The sequence below is a fragment of the Lemur catta genome, chromosome 5 (assembly GCF_020740605.2).
Source record: "Lemur catta isolate mLemCat1 chromosome 5, mLemCat1.pri, whole genome shotgun sequence".
Taxonomy (NCBI): Eukaryota; Metazoa; Chordata; class Mammalia; order Primates; family Lemuridae; genus Lemur; species Lemur catta.
Genome location: NC_059132.1, coordinates 85,551,905 through 85,569,988, shown reverse-complemented (window position 1 = coordinate 85,569,988; position 18,084 = coordinate 85,551,905). Strand labels below are relative to the sequence as shown.

Genomic DNA, 18,084 nt, shown 5'->3' with positions numbered 1-18,084 from the left:
GCAGGGCTACTGTATACAAGGGTTTAGGTTCTACTGCAAAAATGACCATCTAAAGAGGTGCCACTTCCATCCGAGTCCTAGAGCAACAGGAAGGCAGCCTCATGCACGTGGTCCAGACTAGCTCATATAGCCGCGTGCACTTTTAGGAGGGCTCAAGCGCACACATGTGTACACTCACGTGTGCACATACACTCACATGTGCACAATACACACACACAAGCGAGTGGGCTTGTGCCTTATACCAGTCCTGCTGACTATCCCTGTGGTTGCTTCTCTCACCTGCCCTCCGGTCTGAGAGGCCAAATCCACAACACTACCTGCCTCAGGTACCATGGGGAAGGGGACATGGAGAGCGCACAGTGCTGCCGTGTGTGCCCTGGTGGCAGCGTGTGGGCAGGCAAGAGTGTGGGCACACGGAGCCAGGCTCCCTGTCTGCCCTGCTGGCTCTGGAAAGAGCTGCGCTTCTAAGGGCCTGACAGGTATGACTGATGAACCTGGCAATGATATACTCACTCAATTTTTTTCTTCTTCTCAAGGAAAGGTGTCTTTTCCCAATTTCAAAGAGGCAACAGCCATGCTGGCTATGGCACCTTTAAACACAGCAGAACTTACTGTTAGTAGTAAAGATAACTTCTCCCTCCTGGGGTGTGGGGTCTGCATCCTGGACCACCTGCAAGGCTCCCACAGTCCGGACAGCAGGGTCCAAAGTGACTGAACTTTCATTGACTGTCGTGTCGCTTGCACCTGTGATCTGGTTGGTTGGGGGCCCTCCCAGAGAGCCCTCGAAGTCGGTGGGCAAGTCGTCCATGCAGTCGGCGTTGGGCTGAGGGGGGTAGAAGAGGACCTGTTCTTAGTGCACATCGTCCACTGGGAGGTGAAATGTCTACAGCCTAAATATTTTGTCTCAGTAAAAGATAAGTTCTTTACCATTCACTTTTGAGCCATTTTATTTAAAAAGATTCCAACTATAGTTTCTGTAACATTAACATGAAAAGATCTTCCAAAATTTTCCTTACTAAGGTTCCTTTCAGATCTAGGTATAAATTTTTAATTCCAGGAGTAGTAATATCTCTACATTTAAATAATTACTTAGGGGGGATACATGATATTTATTTATAAAGATAGCACGTCCTTACATACAAGGTTAACACCCCACCTAGGGCAGAGCTGGCAGCCTGATAATTATCCCCAAAGACTCATACATTGTTTACAAATATACTAGTGTTATGAGAGTGGGAGGGGGATAGAATCTGAGTCATTATAAATTGATCATTAAAGATACACACGTACACACAGACACACACAAAAACACAGGGTAAGGCTACTCTTTTAAAAACATAAGCCAAAAACCAGTTATAGAAAACTATTCCTATATCCTTAATATGGAATTAGTCGTGCATCAGTCAAATCCTCTAAATTAAAGTCTTAGAATCTTAAAACTAGGGTGAGACTATCTTGTGCCATCACCCATTCATTACAGGACTCTTTTTTTCCTCCTCAGTATCACCGACAGCTCCCCTTGAAAAACACAGCAACGGGAGCTCTCTGCTTTGCAAGGCAGTCCATTTTGGCCAGCATTGGACTCTTTCATTATTGGGCAAAATCTTCTTTGCAACTTTTTCTGTTTGGTTTCAGTTCAGCTGTTTGAAGCCATAGTGAATATATTTTAGCTCTTCCACAAACAGCTTTAAAAATTACTTTCAGTTGTTACGTCTCTACATGAACTCATAAAAATTATTTTTAAAAGGTGGTGGTGGAGGGGTCTGGTCTTAAGAAATATTAAGAATAGCTGTGATTTTTTTTGCTCTAGTCAGAACTTCAGAGAGACGATAATTATGTGGTTTTACACTCCCAATGTATGCAGAACGTGATGGTCTTGATCAGGTGAGGGGAATTCTGGGTTGACACTGATTAAATTAACATCACAAGATTGCATTCGAAGTTTATTAGAAAACCCACAACTCATGAACTCTTAGGGAGCACAAAGCAACAAATCCTAAGTGCTAGATGCTTGTCCTAGTTTTCTGCTCTGAAGCCATATAAAATCAGTCTCCTGAGTGCCACACCCGGGTTTCCAACAGGCAGCTGGAAATCTCCATCATCCCACAAACTCCTCAAATTCAGCTCATTCCTTTCTTCCCTGCATTCTCCCTTCTTTTTGCCTTCTTTAGCTCTTGGGAGTGAGCCAATTCATTGAAACTCAATTTGTCAAAAGTCAATTCCTAGAATGACCAATTCACCAAATTTACTAGATTTACTGACTGTGATCTTGGACACGAGCAGGCATGTTTGTGAACATTCTCTCCCCATTACCCATTTCCCTACCTCCTTGCAATCTCGTCTCCAGTTTATTGGTCTTTACTCTCTCACAAGAGCATTCTTTTTTTAAAAAGCACAGGTATGATTCTTCTCTTCTAAGGAAGGAAGTCCATGCTCCTTAGCATGACAGAGTAGATGCTCTAGAGCCGAGTGCCCTGGCTTAGTTTTCTGGCCTCACCTTCAGCCTTTGGAAACAGAGCAGACCACACCTTCCCTTGTTTCAGTGCGTTACCTCATGCTTTCCCTCTGCTCAGGATGACATTTGTCCCAGTCACCCTTCCTTTCCCATCCCAAGGTCTCAAACCAACCCCTGGTGAATTCCCAATCACTCTTTAATTCCTAGGCCAAATGTCCCCAGCATTTTATGTGGCAGTTCTCCCATGCTGTCATGGTTATCATCTGTTAATGTGTTGGCCTCACTCTGCTGGGCCATGTGCATTGTAGAGTGAAGCAACCATACCACATTGATCTTGGATTCCATCCCCCACCCCCAATGGTGCCACTAACAATTATCATGTGCTCAGTAAGTGTTGATTTGGAAATCGTATCTGAGTCTCAGATATTTTCTCTAAAACTTGGGCATGTTAGTATCTGCCCTAGATCACTTAAGGGAGGATTTGATACAATACTATAAAGTGTTGTGCAAAGGTAAGATATGCTATGTACAGATGTTTATTAAGCAAAACCAACTGAGTGGGGGGTATCAGGGAGAAAAAGACCTCACAAGGGGGGCACTGTGGTTATTCTTTCAGCCATAAACACCCGAATACGACTATATGCAATAACAATTGACATATTTTTCAAAATGTTGATCCTAGTTGTTGACATTGTCCTTTCATTTTATGTAATTTCTCAATTTTGATGCACTGTATGTTTTGCTTTTAGTTTTGGGCCAGTAGGAAAAGTGTCATATCTTTAACAGAGCAGGTAGGGGGTGAAAGAGCTAATCAGCTCACTGAGACTGTCAATGATCTGAGCATGAATAATTTGGCTTGGATATAATATTTACTAGACCAACTTTTCAGAACTCAACAGATTTATATCCACTCTACATGATTCATTAAATAGAATAATATTTTGAAAAGAAAACCCATTTGTATACTTCTAAGAGAAGTCATAATCATAATGTTTTAAAAAAGATGTCAAATGCTATTTACAAGTGAACTCTGAATGAGGATAAAGATTCAGGTTAGCATGGGGGACTCCTCAAATAAGGCAACTGCTACATAGCTAGAGACTTGTGAATACACCAGCTACACAGGATTTTTCTATTCAATAATAATCATCAGCCTATTCATATCAGGATAATAGTGATAGGAGAGGGTGTTTGCTGGCATATGAAAGACCCAGGTTACACGGTACCTTCGAGAATTCAATGAAACTGTTTTGTCATCCTTCAAAGACAGACCTAGATCTGACTGGATAGAAAGGGAGGTGAAGCACTGTAATGTAGATAAAAGGATAAAAACACTTCTGGTAATAAAAGACTCTGCCTCCTTTCAATTCGGTATTGTATTTCTCTGGGCAAAATTTAATGAAAAAAGATATCCAATGTTATGGGAGTTTCATGATCCGTGAGCTGTGCTCTCATTCTTCAGCTCATCGTAGAGAAATCACTTACAAAATGAAAATGTCCCCCATTCTTGGCTTTCAACTGAAATTTATTTGTCTTATAACACAGGCAGGCACAAGGACACTCAGTGAAAAACAACAAAAACAAAAACAAAAAAACCCTCAAATAATATACCACCTGTATAATCTAGTGGATCAGAATAATAACTAAATTGTTTATGAGTCAGCACCATTCAAAGGGGAATCAGGTGAAATTCGTAAATACGATCCTGTGACTGGCACCTTCAAGACTCTGAGGGCTATAATTTATTGAGCACTGAACAGATATAAGGGATACAGAGATGATGTATCAACAGACATCCATTATTAGAGAGTGGCAGGCCCTTTTCAATTTTCTTTGAATAAGAAGAAATGGAGTACAAGGAATACAGGAAACATTCTAAGATGACTTCTTTAAGCTGGGTTAGATATAGGAAGTATTTTCTAAATGAGAAGGCTGTGAGCTTGCCCAATGAGATGGAAAGTTTTGAGAATGGAATAGAAATCATCTCGCCGGTATAATTTAGGCATAGTGCTACCCAATGGCAGAAAGATGGAATGGAACAACATCCCAAATTCCTCCCAGATTCTGACTTTGTCATTCTCTAGGACAAAAACAGAAAAGCCCTGGGAGGCACAGAGGGCAGCCATACGCCTTGGTGCTTTGTGAGAAGTAGCACGTGACACGTGCCTCGTTCTTCATGGAGGATGTTCTGTTCTGCGGGGCGAGCTTGGATGTGTGTCGTTTTCTTGCTCAGCTGGCCTTTAAAAATTCTTGGCAAAATCCAAAAGATGCTACTGATGTTTATTTTTCTAAGAGTCAAAGTGTGAAACGGAAAATCCTTATCCAGACTCGATAGGCATCAAACCATGACCAGAATGCCCAACTGCTGAAAGTTAAAATGTTCCTAATTTTGGAAACGAGCCAAAAGGCCACCAAATTATTCTATTTTAAAAATAATAATAGAAATATTTGCGACTCATTTACAAGTAGCTTCTGGAGAAGTTATAGCTCCAGGGGGAAAGTCTGGAGTCAAATGCTATTTAGTATAAAATTTAACTACAGGAGCTTGTTTGGTTTCATTGTCCTGACCAGAGAGCAGTGGGACTGACACTTAGGATCTCTGAAAATATCCTGAGCAATACAACCAAGGTCAAATGATGCAACCGTCTCCCTTGGATTGGGAGAACTGTGAGGATTCACAGACACACACACACACACACACACACATGCGAGCACACACATACATACATTTCCCCTTCCCTTGAAAAAGTAAGTTACAGCTAGAAATGTAAAATGTGCAAAAACTGAGTTTAATTTTTTAAGTCACCAGTATCTGGTAGAGATGTTGGGTTTTTGCTAATGTTTCATGCTCACTGCAATTGATTTTCACCTTGAATGCATTATGCATTTATGACTCTGGTCTGAAAATTTAATGCATTGTCTGAAAAATCTACCTCAAAGCTATAGTCGCACAGGTTGATTTGTGTTTGGACTATCAGCTGTGTAAATCAGCACACAGCTGGCATGGAGACAGCTGGCACAGGGTAGAAAATTCAGGGTAATGCTTCAGTGAGCCCTGTCCAACAGAGCCACTCTGATATTCCTACAGTAATTAGCCCTTTGGCATTAAAGAAAACCTTTGATATGGGATCTGATCCTTTCTTCTTCAGTGACATCTTGGGACTATTAACATTCTCTTTATTCTCTGTCCTTAGTAGTGAGGAGTGACAATAGGGAGGTGGCAGCAAAGTGGAGGGGGTAGAGGAGGCTGGCATCTGCATTCTGTTTGCCTGGCTGCTTTTAGACAGTGCCTCATGCTTTCTCACATCGCTCTGTGTCGTCCTCGGATTTGGTGGCCTGCCATGCTTCCTGCCCTCCTCTGCGCAGAGGGGACAACTGACAGCAGCTGGTGTCTCCCACCCACCAGGTTGCGGGCTTCACTTGATACAGTCCTGGGAAAGTCTCTCCCTGGAGCATCAAGCCAGCTGGCGGGATTCTCTCTGTACTGGGGGAGAGACTAAACTTCAGAAAACATGCAGCTGAGGGAAGCAGCTTGATGGTAGTGCTAGGATTCAGCGGCTCTGGTTTCCTGTGCACTCAAGGTCTCCAAGAGATCTGAGTCAAGCAGAGGCTTTGAGCCGGATTCTCAGCCACTGTCCTCCCCTCCCATTGCTAGGAGGAGCTCGTTCCCTCTGAAAGCCAGGTGACTGTGGGGCAATGCCACAAAGTGTGGCATGTGGAGCTCCCTCATGGCTGAGTAGGGGCAATGATGCAAAAGGTGGGCAAGGTGCGACTGGCCCGTCATGCCTCTGCTGGTGGCCCACCTGCCCTCACCTGCCGCAGCCCAGAAGAGAAGCCAATGGGCTGCACATGCTGTACTCTGACTCACAGACAAATACGACGGACGTGGTGAAAGGGTTGTGATGTCCTCAGATTGAGAAAAAGTGAGAGTACAAATGTTTCCAGACACAGGTGTTCTCTTGGGGCCTCCTAAGATGATGCAACTGCTATGTGACTTAGAGGGGACATAGAAACTCCAGGTAGGATGTTTTCTCCCTGCCTCCGGGGCAACGCAGAAAGACAGACATTACGATGCTGTAAGGCTGTGCTGTGCTTACCGGGATCCCTAGGGCTTTAAGAATGTTCATCTTGCACATGGGGCAGGTGCGATGATCTAGAAGCCAGGGGTCAACACAGGACTTGTGGAAAAGATGCCTGCAATGAGAACCATACATCTTAGAGCGGTGGTAAGTGCAGAGACGACCTAGTCCACCATAGCCCAGCAACTTGTCCAAGGTCACGCAACTGCTCTGTGGCAGAGCCAAGACTTGAACCTCCAATACCTAACTCCTGGGCCAAGTGTTTCCTGTTATAGCCTATGATGATATTAGTTAAAATGTGTCTGGATCCCAGGAATGTCCTATATAATTTTCAAATGAGTCCTCTAAGTTTCTGTAAATGTAGAGAAAGTAGAAATTGAAAGATTTTTCTCTCTTGCAATGGGAAGAATGTTTAATGGAAAGAATGCAAATGGAGAAACTTGTACAGACCTTGCAGGATGACTTCATGATGCTAATTTTTTTAAAAATCCAGAATTTCTTTTCCCACAATCAGAAGATAAGTGGAAAGTAAAGGATGATTTCTCCTAATATTTGGGGTCTAACACAAAAGAGATAAAGAGCTCCTGGAAGTACTGAATAACACAAGTGACACTTTAAGTTGTTACGGCTGCTGGTTGTCAAATCAGAAGCCAGAGCGAAAGTCTTGCTTGTTTCACTGTGGTTGACCATTACTGTTTGTACAGGTGATGTGCTCTAATATATCAACATTTGCAGGTGCCCACTGTTGGGAGCCTTCATCCATGTGGCAGAAGGGAGGGCATTTATTAGGTGCAAAAGGGCTTCCTAACTGAACTTTCTCTCAACTGGGATAGCAAGAGCCCATCAGAAACGTCAGGAGCTGCTTGATCAGAGCTTTTCCTCTTACTCTCAAAACTCCAGACCACAGGCAGAAGCAGTCAGAATTTCCTGCCTGGGGCAAGAAGAGAGAGAACTGTCTTAAGTATGAGGGCTTCCTTAGGACATTCTGTCTATGCTTGGCTCTCTCTCTCTTCTCAGTGGGGCACTTTTCCTGAATATTGCTACCCCGCTCTCTCCCTTTCACCTTCTTTTGTTCTAACTGTTCCAAAATCCTCATTTGCTTTGTGTTAGAGAGCTTTGGGCTCAATGCTTAAAAAGTTACCCCCAAATTAGAGAAAAGAGTTCAGTAAGTACCACTTTTAAAATTGAAATTAAGAAGACCTCAAATGCCAAGGATGGGATTAGCTGTATTCAGGATACGATTTGATTGGGGATTAGAGAAAGGAATCGAGGCTACCAGGATGTGTTGTTATGTTTCCAGATTATTGTTTAGGATGCCCTACAGATTTGCTCCTTCGAAGGTATGTATCTCATTCATTCATTCCTTTATCCATGCATGCATTCAGCAAACCATATATACCAAGAAATGTGCTCAACACTGAGAATGAGCATGAGAGTGACTTGGCTCCTTCCCTTAGGAAGTATAGCAGGAGAGGCAGATATTAACGAAATTATATGTAAATAAACTACCGAGTGGCAACAGTGCTAAGTTCATTAGAAAAAAAACAGGGTGTTTGGGAGGGAGGGGCTTATAACTGGGAGACTTATCCTAGTTCCGGTGCTCAGGTTTCCCTAGCAAAGTAACAGAGCTGAAACCAGAGGGCTACACTGGCATTGTGCACATAAGGGGAAGGGTGGGGAGCGGGGGAAAGTTTGTTCTAGGCAAAGTGAATGGCTCCTGCAGAAGCCCAGAGCTGGGTACTGGAAGGCGGCCAGTCCCAGCACAGCAGAGGGGGGGAGGAGCAACAACGAGAAGGGAGTGTCTGGCACTCAAGTTGGATAAAGCCACTCCTATACACCCCCCCACTCCCGAAAACAATATTGACCTCCCTATGTTCAGGCTCTATACTTAGGAAACAAGTTCCTAATCTGAACTTGCTCACCAGCTGGTATTGCTCCTGGGAAAATGTCAAATACTCTGGTCCCCTTGACCATCCCTGGGAGGCAGGCTCCGCTGTGCTTTCTGCACATGCTGGAGTCAGAATGACGGCATCATCAGCTGTTTCAACACTCAAATCAGTCACGCAATTTCCCCGATCTCAGTTGCCTCGTCTGTAAAATGGAGATCTATCTACCAAAGCCGAGAAGGCTTGCCCTGAGGTTCCAATCCACAGAAGCAGCTGGTTATCCTCAAACGCCCTCAGTTATTTCTCTCTATGCAATGGTCATTCTTGCATCGCCTCTGCACTGGTTAGTTTTTATGTGTCAATGTGGCAAGGCTATAGCATCCACGTGTTCAGTCAACACTAATCTAGGTGCTATTATGAAGGTATTTTGTAGATGTGGTTAATATTGACAATCAGTTGACTTTAAATAAAGACGATTCTTCTTAATAATCTGGGTGGGCCTCATCCAATCATTTGAACGGACTCAAGAGCAAAACAGAGCTGTCCCTGAGAAGAAATTCTGCCTCGAGACTGTAGCCTCAGCTCCCGCCCAAGAGCTTCCAGCCTGTGGTCCTGCCCTGCTGATGTCAGACTTTCCAGTCCCCACGATCACATCAGCCAATTCCTTGAAAAATCTGTGTCTATACCTCTACTTCTATTTCTATATGTCTCCCACTGGTTCTGTTTCTCTGGAGACTCTTGACCAATATAGCCTCCAATTAGAATATAAGCTCAATGAGAGCAAAACCCTTGTCTGCTTGAGTCACTGTGGCGTCCCCAGCATCCAGAATAGCTCCTGGCACACAGCAGTCGCTCAGGAAACATGTGCTGTGTGAACAGACGGACGTTTATTTATCCAAGGACCTAGCACTCCTCCTGGCCTCCACATGGCCATTAAGTCTCATTCACTCGCTCTGCCCGAATTGCTGTCACATGGCCTCTCTTTCTTCTCAGTGCTGCTCGGCCCTTCATCAGCTCGTCATCCTTCCTCTGTATCACCGCAGTAGCATCTACACTGCTCTCCACGCACCCGTCTTTTCCTGTTCTCTTCATCCCACTCATCGTTGCCAGATATATCTTCCTAAAATATAGCACCAGTTACGTCAGCCGCTGGTTCCATTCTGTTCTGTGCTAGAGCTGGCACAAAGATGAATAAGACGAGGTCCGGCCCTTCCAGGCAGTACCACAGTGCTGCAGTGATTCCCTGTTAATGACTAAGGAAACCCCACCAAAAGGTCGCACGCCTGGATCCACTGTTTTCTGGCTTTTCAAGCTTAAGCAAGTTACCTTAGCTCTGCAAGACTCAGCTCCTCATTGGTGAAGTTTCATCTTACAGGAATGGTGTTCGTGACTGAATGTTTGCGTGTGTGTGTGTGTGTGTGTGTGTGTGTGTGTGTGTGTGTGTGTGTGTGTGTGTGTGTGTATGCATGCGCGCGCGCGCGCGCGCGCGCGAGAGAGAGAGAGAGAGAGAGAGAGAGAGAGAGAGAGAGAGAGAGAGAGAGAGAGAGAGGAGGGAGGGAGGGAGGGAGGGAGGGAATAATGCCCACAAAGCTTAAAACTAAGTCCTGGTTCTCCTTAATTATAAACTACCATCAGTCTCCTTAATACCACTGTATTGCATCTAATTTTTAAATACTATGTGATTACTATATTTCCACTCTTTAGTGTAACCTTTCTAACATGGAAAGCAAGTAACTGCAAATTAAAAAAAAAAAACATCAAAGGGAGAACTAAGGGCAAAAAAGTGCAGCAATGATACTTGGGGGAGTCAGGCTACTAACAACTAACATTCATTTATTTCTAGCATTGTATTTCATGTGTTGACCATCAAGTATGAAAACTATATCCCTATAATCGGGATTGCAAACACTTTTTTTTCTGCCTTATTTTTTTTCAGAATTTTATGGGGGTACATATGTTTTGGTTACATAATTCACTTTTGTACAATTTGAGTTGAAGTTATAAGTGTGTGCAAACAATTTTTTCTCCCTAATGGAATAAAAAAAATTAAAGTCACCAGGCTAAATAAATAAAGGAGTAGGGAAGGAATCTGGAGTTAAGTGAAATGCACCAACAGTTAGTAAACATCTCAGCAAAGTCAACCTCAACTTGTCTTATTTGTATGGTACACATAGGGCACTGTCCCTTCCCATGTTTTAACAAGCACTGTATGAGAAAGCACACAGAGGAGAAAAACAGGAGAAGGTATTCTACTGCTTAACAATTCTGACAGTCTGAAAATACAACAAAGGGCTGCCCAAAACTGTTCTCTTTGCTCATTCACCAAAGAGAAGCAAACATTTTAAAGAGAGTTCTTCAAACCCCTGAAAAAAGAAAATGCACACAACTGCATAATGATGCTGACGTGGTTATGATGATAAGTTCTCACGTTTTTTAGCAGTAATGACAAAACAGGGTAAACTAATTTCCACATCTATTGATTCTTGTTTTCTGTTCTTTCACCTACATGTGTGATTCTCTCCCCAATTAAATGACATATTTTTCCCCCAGCTGGAGAAGGAAGGCAGCTGTTCTGTCCTTTATATCTCGTTCACTTTTGTGGCTTTGTTAGAGCCTAGCACCCTACAACTGAGATTAGCATCCCGTGGTTTTCCTTGTGGCACCAAGGCAGGCTGTGTTATTCTCATCGGTGAAATGGTTATTAAAGAATGTGAGTCACTCAGGTACCCAAGAATCCCATACTCCCAGGCAACATTAACTATTTTAAAAATATATCCAATGCTTCTATCGATACATGAAATGTTTCTTCAGAGCCTCTGAATCTTATTTGCAAAATTGTCAATGAAGTAAAAGTGATTTTTTAATTAATGACTACTACGGACAATATCTACCAGTTATTGTATCCCTACTATGTTCCAGGTATGTTGCAGACATAATTAATTCACAGCAGCCCCTATGAAGTAGAAATTATTATTCCCATTGTATGGAGGAGAAAGCTGAAGCTCATTAAAGTAAATTCTCCAAGGAGCTAGTAAGCTGCAGAGCTAAGATTCAAACCTGATCCTACAGTCAGTGTTTTCTCCCAACTGTACGGTCCTCTCTCCCTCCTCAAGCTATCATTGGTAAGGGGGTAGTTGGTGGTATTCAAACTTTTATTCTTTCCTAATGTACTTTCTTATGCTCCAGCTTCGAGCTCTTAACCTGTCTGAGCCTTAGTTTCTTCATCTATAAAATGAAGATAATACTCATGCACTCACTGATACTGTTCATCCAGTATGCCAGCTCTCCATCTTCCAGCACATGGAAAGATGACAAGATCTCCTGGTGGTAGCTACAGCCATGTGATTAACTCTGGCCAATAAATTATTTCTTCTTCTTCTTCTTCTTTTTTTTTTTTTTTTTTTTTTGAGACAGAGTCTTACTCTGTTGCCTGGGCTAGAGTGCTGTGGCATCAGCCTAGCTCACAGCAACCTCAAACTCCTGGGCTCAAGCGATCCTTCTGCCTCAGTCTCCGAGTAGCTGGGACTACAGGCATGCGCCACCATGCCTGGCTAATTTTTTCTATATATATTTTTAGCTGTCCATTTCTTTCTATTTTTAGTAGAGACGGGTCTCGCTCTTGCTCAGGCTGGTCTCGAACTCCTGAGCTCAAACAATTTGCCCGCCTTGGCAACCTCCCAGAGTGCTAAAATTACAGGCGTGAGCCACCACACCTGGCCTAGCCAGTATATTATGAAGAGAAATAACTGATTTCACTTCGAGCCATGGCATTTAATCATCGACCTTGACCTGTCAATTAACAATGTTTGAGGTGGTAACTGCTTTGTCAGCCCAACTGCCACGAGTAGGCGCACACCATTGATACACAACAGATACAAAGCATGAGTAAGAAGTCTGTTGTTGGGTTAAGCCACTGAGAGTTGGGTTGTTTTTGTTGTTGTTACTTCATCAAAGCTTAGCCTATCCTGACTAGTAAAATACCTTATAGGACTGTGGTAAGGATTAAGTGTTTATTTATCAAGTGCTTATTTAGTAAGTGTTCAGTGGATAATAGCAATATTAACTATTTTAACTGACATGCAACATTACATGCAAAGTTACTTTCGCTCTTTGTTGATGATATAATCTTATATCTAGAAAGCCCCAAAGATTCTGCCAAGAGACTACTAGAACTGATAAATAAATTCAGCAAAGTCTCAGGTTGTAAAATCAATGTATACAAATAAGTAGCATTCCTATATGCCAACAACAGTCAAGCTAAGAACCAAATGAAAGACTCAATACCCTTCACAATAGTAACAAAGAAAATAAAATACACAGGAATATATTTAACTAAGGAGGGGAAAGACCTCTACAGGGAGAGCTACAAAACACTGAGGAAGGAAATAGCAGAGGATGTAAACCCATGCTCATGGATTGGCAGAATCAACGTTGTTGAAATGTCTATACTACTCAAAGTGATCTACAGATTCAATGCAATCACTGTTAAAATACCAACATCAATTTTTGCAGATCTAGAAAAAATAATTCTATGCTTCATATGGAACCAGAGAAAACCCTATATAGCCAAAGCAACCTTAAGCAAAAAGAACAATTGAGAGGCATCAATTTGCCAGATTTCAAGTTATAGGCCATGCATAGGTAGGTACAAGTAAACGGAAACAGAATGCAGCAGAGGGACCAGTTACTTTGTGAAGAACTTAAGAAGCGATGGCCTTTAGTAAGGCCCTTTGCACAGCCTACAGGATGGGAAGAACTTCAAAGTGTGAAGACTGGAGGAAAGAAATCCAAAAAGAAGGAATTTACATGATTCGGGATATAAAGGAAGGATAGGCTGAGTCTCCCTAATGTGAAAATCCAAAAATCAGAAACTTTTTGAGTACTGAAATAATGCTCAAAGGAAATGCTCAAATTGTAGCATTTCAGATTTTGTACTTTTGGATTAGGGATGCTAACTGGTAAGTACAATGCAAACATTCCAAAATCCGAAATCCGAAACACTTCTGGTCCCAAGCATTTTGGATAAGGGATGCCCAACTTATATCATGACAAGTACGGGAAACTCAGTTGGGTTAAAACAGAGGCTATTTTAAGTGTAAGAACAGAAAATAAAGTTGGAAGAGATGGGTCCAAATCAGTATTCTGAAATAATCTAGATGCACTGAGTAGGAAAGAGGTATGAATGGTGAGGAAATCATCCCATGAACCTGAGCCATACATTCTCTCAATCCTCCTGATGATGAACTTCTCAACATTAAGTTATTTCCTTCTGTATAATTTCATTTTTCTATGTTTCCTATACAGAAAGTCCTTGGAAGGGTGCTGCCCAGTCCCCACTTTGGTGCTTGGTGTTGATCAAGGGGACTCCTGTCCCCTCCCCCATACTCCATCCCACTGGCCCAATGCCTTGCTGTGGGGATAACTGTGCTCTTGGGTTTGCTCTGAAATAGTCAATTATGAAAAACTCCATTTCCACGATTCCTCTACTTAGGTTATGTAGATGTCATTTAAGAGAAAGAGAAAGAAGAAAAGGGAAAGAGACCTGTCACACATAGAACCAGCAGTACCCATACTCTAGCCAATATGATAGCAGTTTCACCCGATGGAGGAGAGAGAGACAGAGAGAGAGAGAGAGAGAGAGAATGCAGCAAAATAAGTAAATTACTGGTCACTGTTTTCAGACTCACAATGATAAGCTTGGAAAATAAAATCCAGAGACTGTGGAGAGGAAGTAAACTCCTTAAAGCTCAGCTAGATTTGGTTTCGTTTCCTTGGGCTTCTTAGACATTTGGCTTTGGGTCAGGTGAGGGTTTCTGAGGCAGAATTTTAGCCAAGACCATATCCTCACAGAGTTGACGGTACACGCATCCTGAGCAGGGATGAGGGTGGCCGAGGTATCAACTCCACAGCCAGTGACACAGTGGAAATAGCACTGGCTCAAAAGCCAGAAAACCTGGCTTTGCTTTGGGCCCTGTGACCCACCCCTCTGAGTTAAGGTTTTCTTTTAGTAAAAGAAAGGGGCAATAATGGTGCTTGCCCTATCTATATTATAGGCTGTTATGAAATATAAAATTAGACATTATATATAAAAGTGCTTTCTAAACAGTAGTGTGCTTTTCAGAGTTAAAGCATTATAATAAACAACCCTTTATGTCACCCAGTTCTCCGTTGTATTGGATTTAAATAGCACAAAAGAATAACCAACAAAACTAAAAACAAAAAACAAAACAAACAAACAGAAAAAACAACCCTAAGAAACTGTATCTTTTTAAGCTGCAGTGGAAGAAATTAATGCTTTAGGAATACAAGTTAGGAGGGAACTGCAGGACCCTTCTTTTTATAGCATGGCTCACTCCTTGGTTCTGGTGGAGGGAGGCTCTGTGCTTACAACTTGAGTCTGGTCTAATTATATAATTTGGCTGGGGCAGTGAAGCCGGTTGGCATTTATCCTGTGTGTCTACTTGATTAATATAACTGGGGATCAGGACATTTGAAGCCAGAATGCCATATTTAACAAGGTTATTACAGTGCAAGACTTCTTTCCTAAGGCAGCATTTGTTCTGCTGAAAAGACAACCAAAATGAACACATCAGACAGCATTTATCAGCACTGCCATCTTCTTTCATGTTTCCTTCCTTTAATCCCTTAATCAAGTGATATCTAATTAATGGCAGTTTACACATGCTATGTTGTATACATAAAAATCTGAAGCAATCAAAGAAAAATGATTAGAAAACACCATTAGCAAGCTTTGAAATTATTCTGTAATTTTGACTGACATATAAAGTGAACTCTTGTTTTTGAAATTTTATAGCATAGCTTCTTTTGGTACTTTAAATTTTTTTTTCCATTATTTTAAACAAAGGTAAAACATACAATAAAATGTATAAATCTAAAGCAAGCTTGATGATTTCTTGTGTGTGTGTATATTTATGTACAAAACACCCAGATGAAGATAGGCACCATTCCATCACCCCAGAAAGTCCTCCCACAATCTTCCCAATCGGCACCCACTCCTTGCCATGCAACCACTATTCTGACCTCTGTCACGATACTGAATTTCATATAAATGGAATCATAAAGTACATATTCTTTTTTGCCTGATTTCTTTTACTCAAAACATTGTGTTTCAGATTCATTTGTGCCTTGATATATATACATCAATTGCTTCTTTATCAAATTCCTTATTAAAATTTATTTATTCAAATAGATTTAGACTGCAGTAGAATAAAACTAGAAATCAATCCTAAGAGGAACCCTCAAAACTATAAAAATACATGCAAATTAAACAACGTGCCACTTAGTAGCTTGTTTCTTATTGCTGAGTAGTGTACCATTGTACAGATATACACCAATTTGTTTACAGATTTTTCTGTTGTTAGACACTTGTGTTGTTTTCATTTGGGGGCTATCATGAATAACTGTGCTATGGCCATTCTTGCATATATCTTTCTGTGAACATATACATTCATTTTTCTTTGGTATATATCCAAGAATGGAATTGCTAGGTCACAGGGTAATGTGTATTTAACTTTAGTAGAACTGTCAAATTTCCAAAGTGGTTGTGCCATTTGAAACTCCTACCACACTATATAACTTTTAATTTGGCTGAGTATGTAATATTATATTCCTAAAAGAATGGGTTTTTTAAAAAAAATTGTTTTCATTAACAACGACTATTGAGTAGGACGTTATATACCAGAATAAATTTTCAGATAAATATGAAAAGTATAGCTAATTAATCAGTTATCTTATTTCTTTGATAGGAAAGGATTAAAATAAGGAAGAAGGGATAAAAACAGAAAGATAAAAATTCATAAAGTTTATAACATAATTTTTTAATTGTTAATCAAAAAGCATTATAAAAACAAAATAAAAACATTTAAGGGAGAAAAAATTATTTACACACAATATAAAGACAAAATGTTAAAAATATTTCCTATCTAATTTTATCAGTTTAGGCCATATCATCCCTTTCCCCATTTTAACGTAACTGAAATTAGGAAACATCTTACAATCAATGACAATTTAAATTAGACATAATATGATATATAAAGAGCCTGTGTTAGTCAACAGTAATATCTTAGAGAAATAAAAGATATGGAAAACTACCCTGATATTTGGCTATCAGATGTTTTAAAAATGTCCTACTTCATGGTTCTGAGGGAGTGCTCACATAAACACTCTCACATATTGCTAATGAGGTGTAAATCATGACCACCTTCAAGAAAGCAATAGGAAAAAACTTTTCAAGATCCATTAAAATCATTTTTGACCCAGTAAGTTCGCTTTTAGAAATATCCTAAGAGATAAATATAGAAAAAATACATACATAATTAAGGTCATAATTTTATAATAATGACAAACTGGAGGCAATTTAAATGCTGAACAATAGGGAGGTAGTTAAATAAACTCCTATAATGGACTACTATGTAACCACTAAAATATTTTAAAATAATTTTTAAAGTTGTAGGAAAATGCTTACTTTTTAATGTTAAATGAGAAAGTAGAATAAAAACTGTATTAGCTGCTTGACTCTACAATCTTTGGAAGTATACATATACAATGCTAATATATATGTATCATAAAAACTAAATATACCAATATTAATAATGATTATTTCTGGATAGTAAGATTATTTTTGTTTCCTTCTTTATACTTTTCTCTACTTTCAAAATTTTCCGCAATTAGTCATGAAACCTTGAAAGTTATTTATAAAGAACACATCTATAAACAAATGGCTATAAATAGAATGTCCAATAATCTAATTTGCATAACATAGGCATAAAAGAATAAGTCAGATTTTATGAAAACCAGCCAATATTCATCACTCTCTTCAGAAAAAAAGGAACTTGGAAAAAATCTGTTCCTAATCAAGCATATGTAACAAGCACGGCAGGGTAAAATCAGGACAGGCCTTTTCTGCCTGGCTAGAAAAGTGCCCCTTTGTTTTCTACTTTATGAGTTATAGGACTCATAATCTGAATCCTGATCACATTACAGCATTTTGTAAAATTTTTTTTACTTATAAAGATCTTGGAACTTTCTGTCCACACAGCCATATAGTTCATTTGACTCATCTTAAAATCAGACTGGTCCCTGGGTTTAAAAATCTTAAAGGACTAGTATCTATTTTTATTAATACTAGTATTTGAATTTTCAAGTATTAAAATGATGTTCCTCTTTACATCAGGTTATAATTCTTCCTTATGTCATGTTGTTTTATTACAGTCATGCCATGCCTAGCAGGGAGAGTGAATGAGAGCCCCCCTCCTCCCCCAAAAAGGGAAGTTCACAAATGAATATAAGAGCCCAATTTGGATTTTACCTTCAGTTGTCATTAAGGATCCAAGACATGAATCCTACATCAGAGCTTTGGGAGAAGCAGGGAGGCCATGAACTTCCCAGATAGGTTTGGTCGGAAGCATCTAGAGGACAAGGTAGCTCTGTGGGACATAATGAACATACAAGCTTCCAAGGAGGCCTGTCAGGCTCAAGCCACTGTTAATAAGACACTTTTTGGTATAGGGGAACTGTGTTCTCATGTACATTAGCTCAGTAAATCTCACTATTTGATTTTAAGGAGGCTGCGCTTTGGGAGGTAAGTCACTCTTTGGGCCTTAGGATACATGCTTGCTCAGAAACTTTTACAAATGGATTCCTC

The 18,084-nt window shown here is 40.6% G+C and overlaps 1 protein-coding gene across 4 annotated transcripts in view; it reads right to left on the bottom strand.

Moving 5' to 3' along the window:
• RNF150 (ring finger protein 150) overlaps positions 1-18,084 on the bottom strand; it is a 221,691-nt gene that overhangs the window by 39,368 nt on the left and 164,239 nt on the right. For all 4 annotated transcript variants that reach the window (XM_045552225.1, XM_045552226.1, XM_045552228.1 and 1 more), the window contains 2 exons: positions 6,553-6,649; positions 613-823 (listed from right to left, as the gene is read on the bottom strand). In XM_045552225.1, coding sequence (XP_045408181.1) covers positions 613-823; positions 6,553-6,649 — 308 coding nt within the window. The remainder of the gene's footprint in view (positions 1-612; positions 824-6,552; positions 6,650-18,084) is intronic.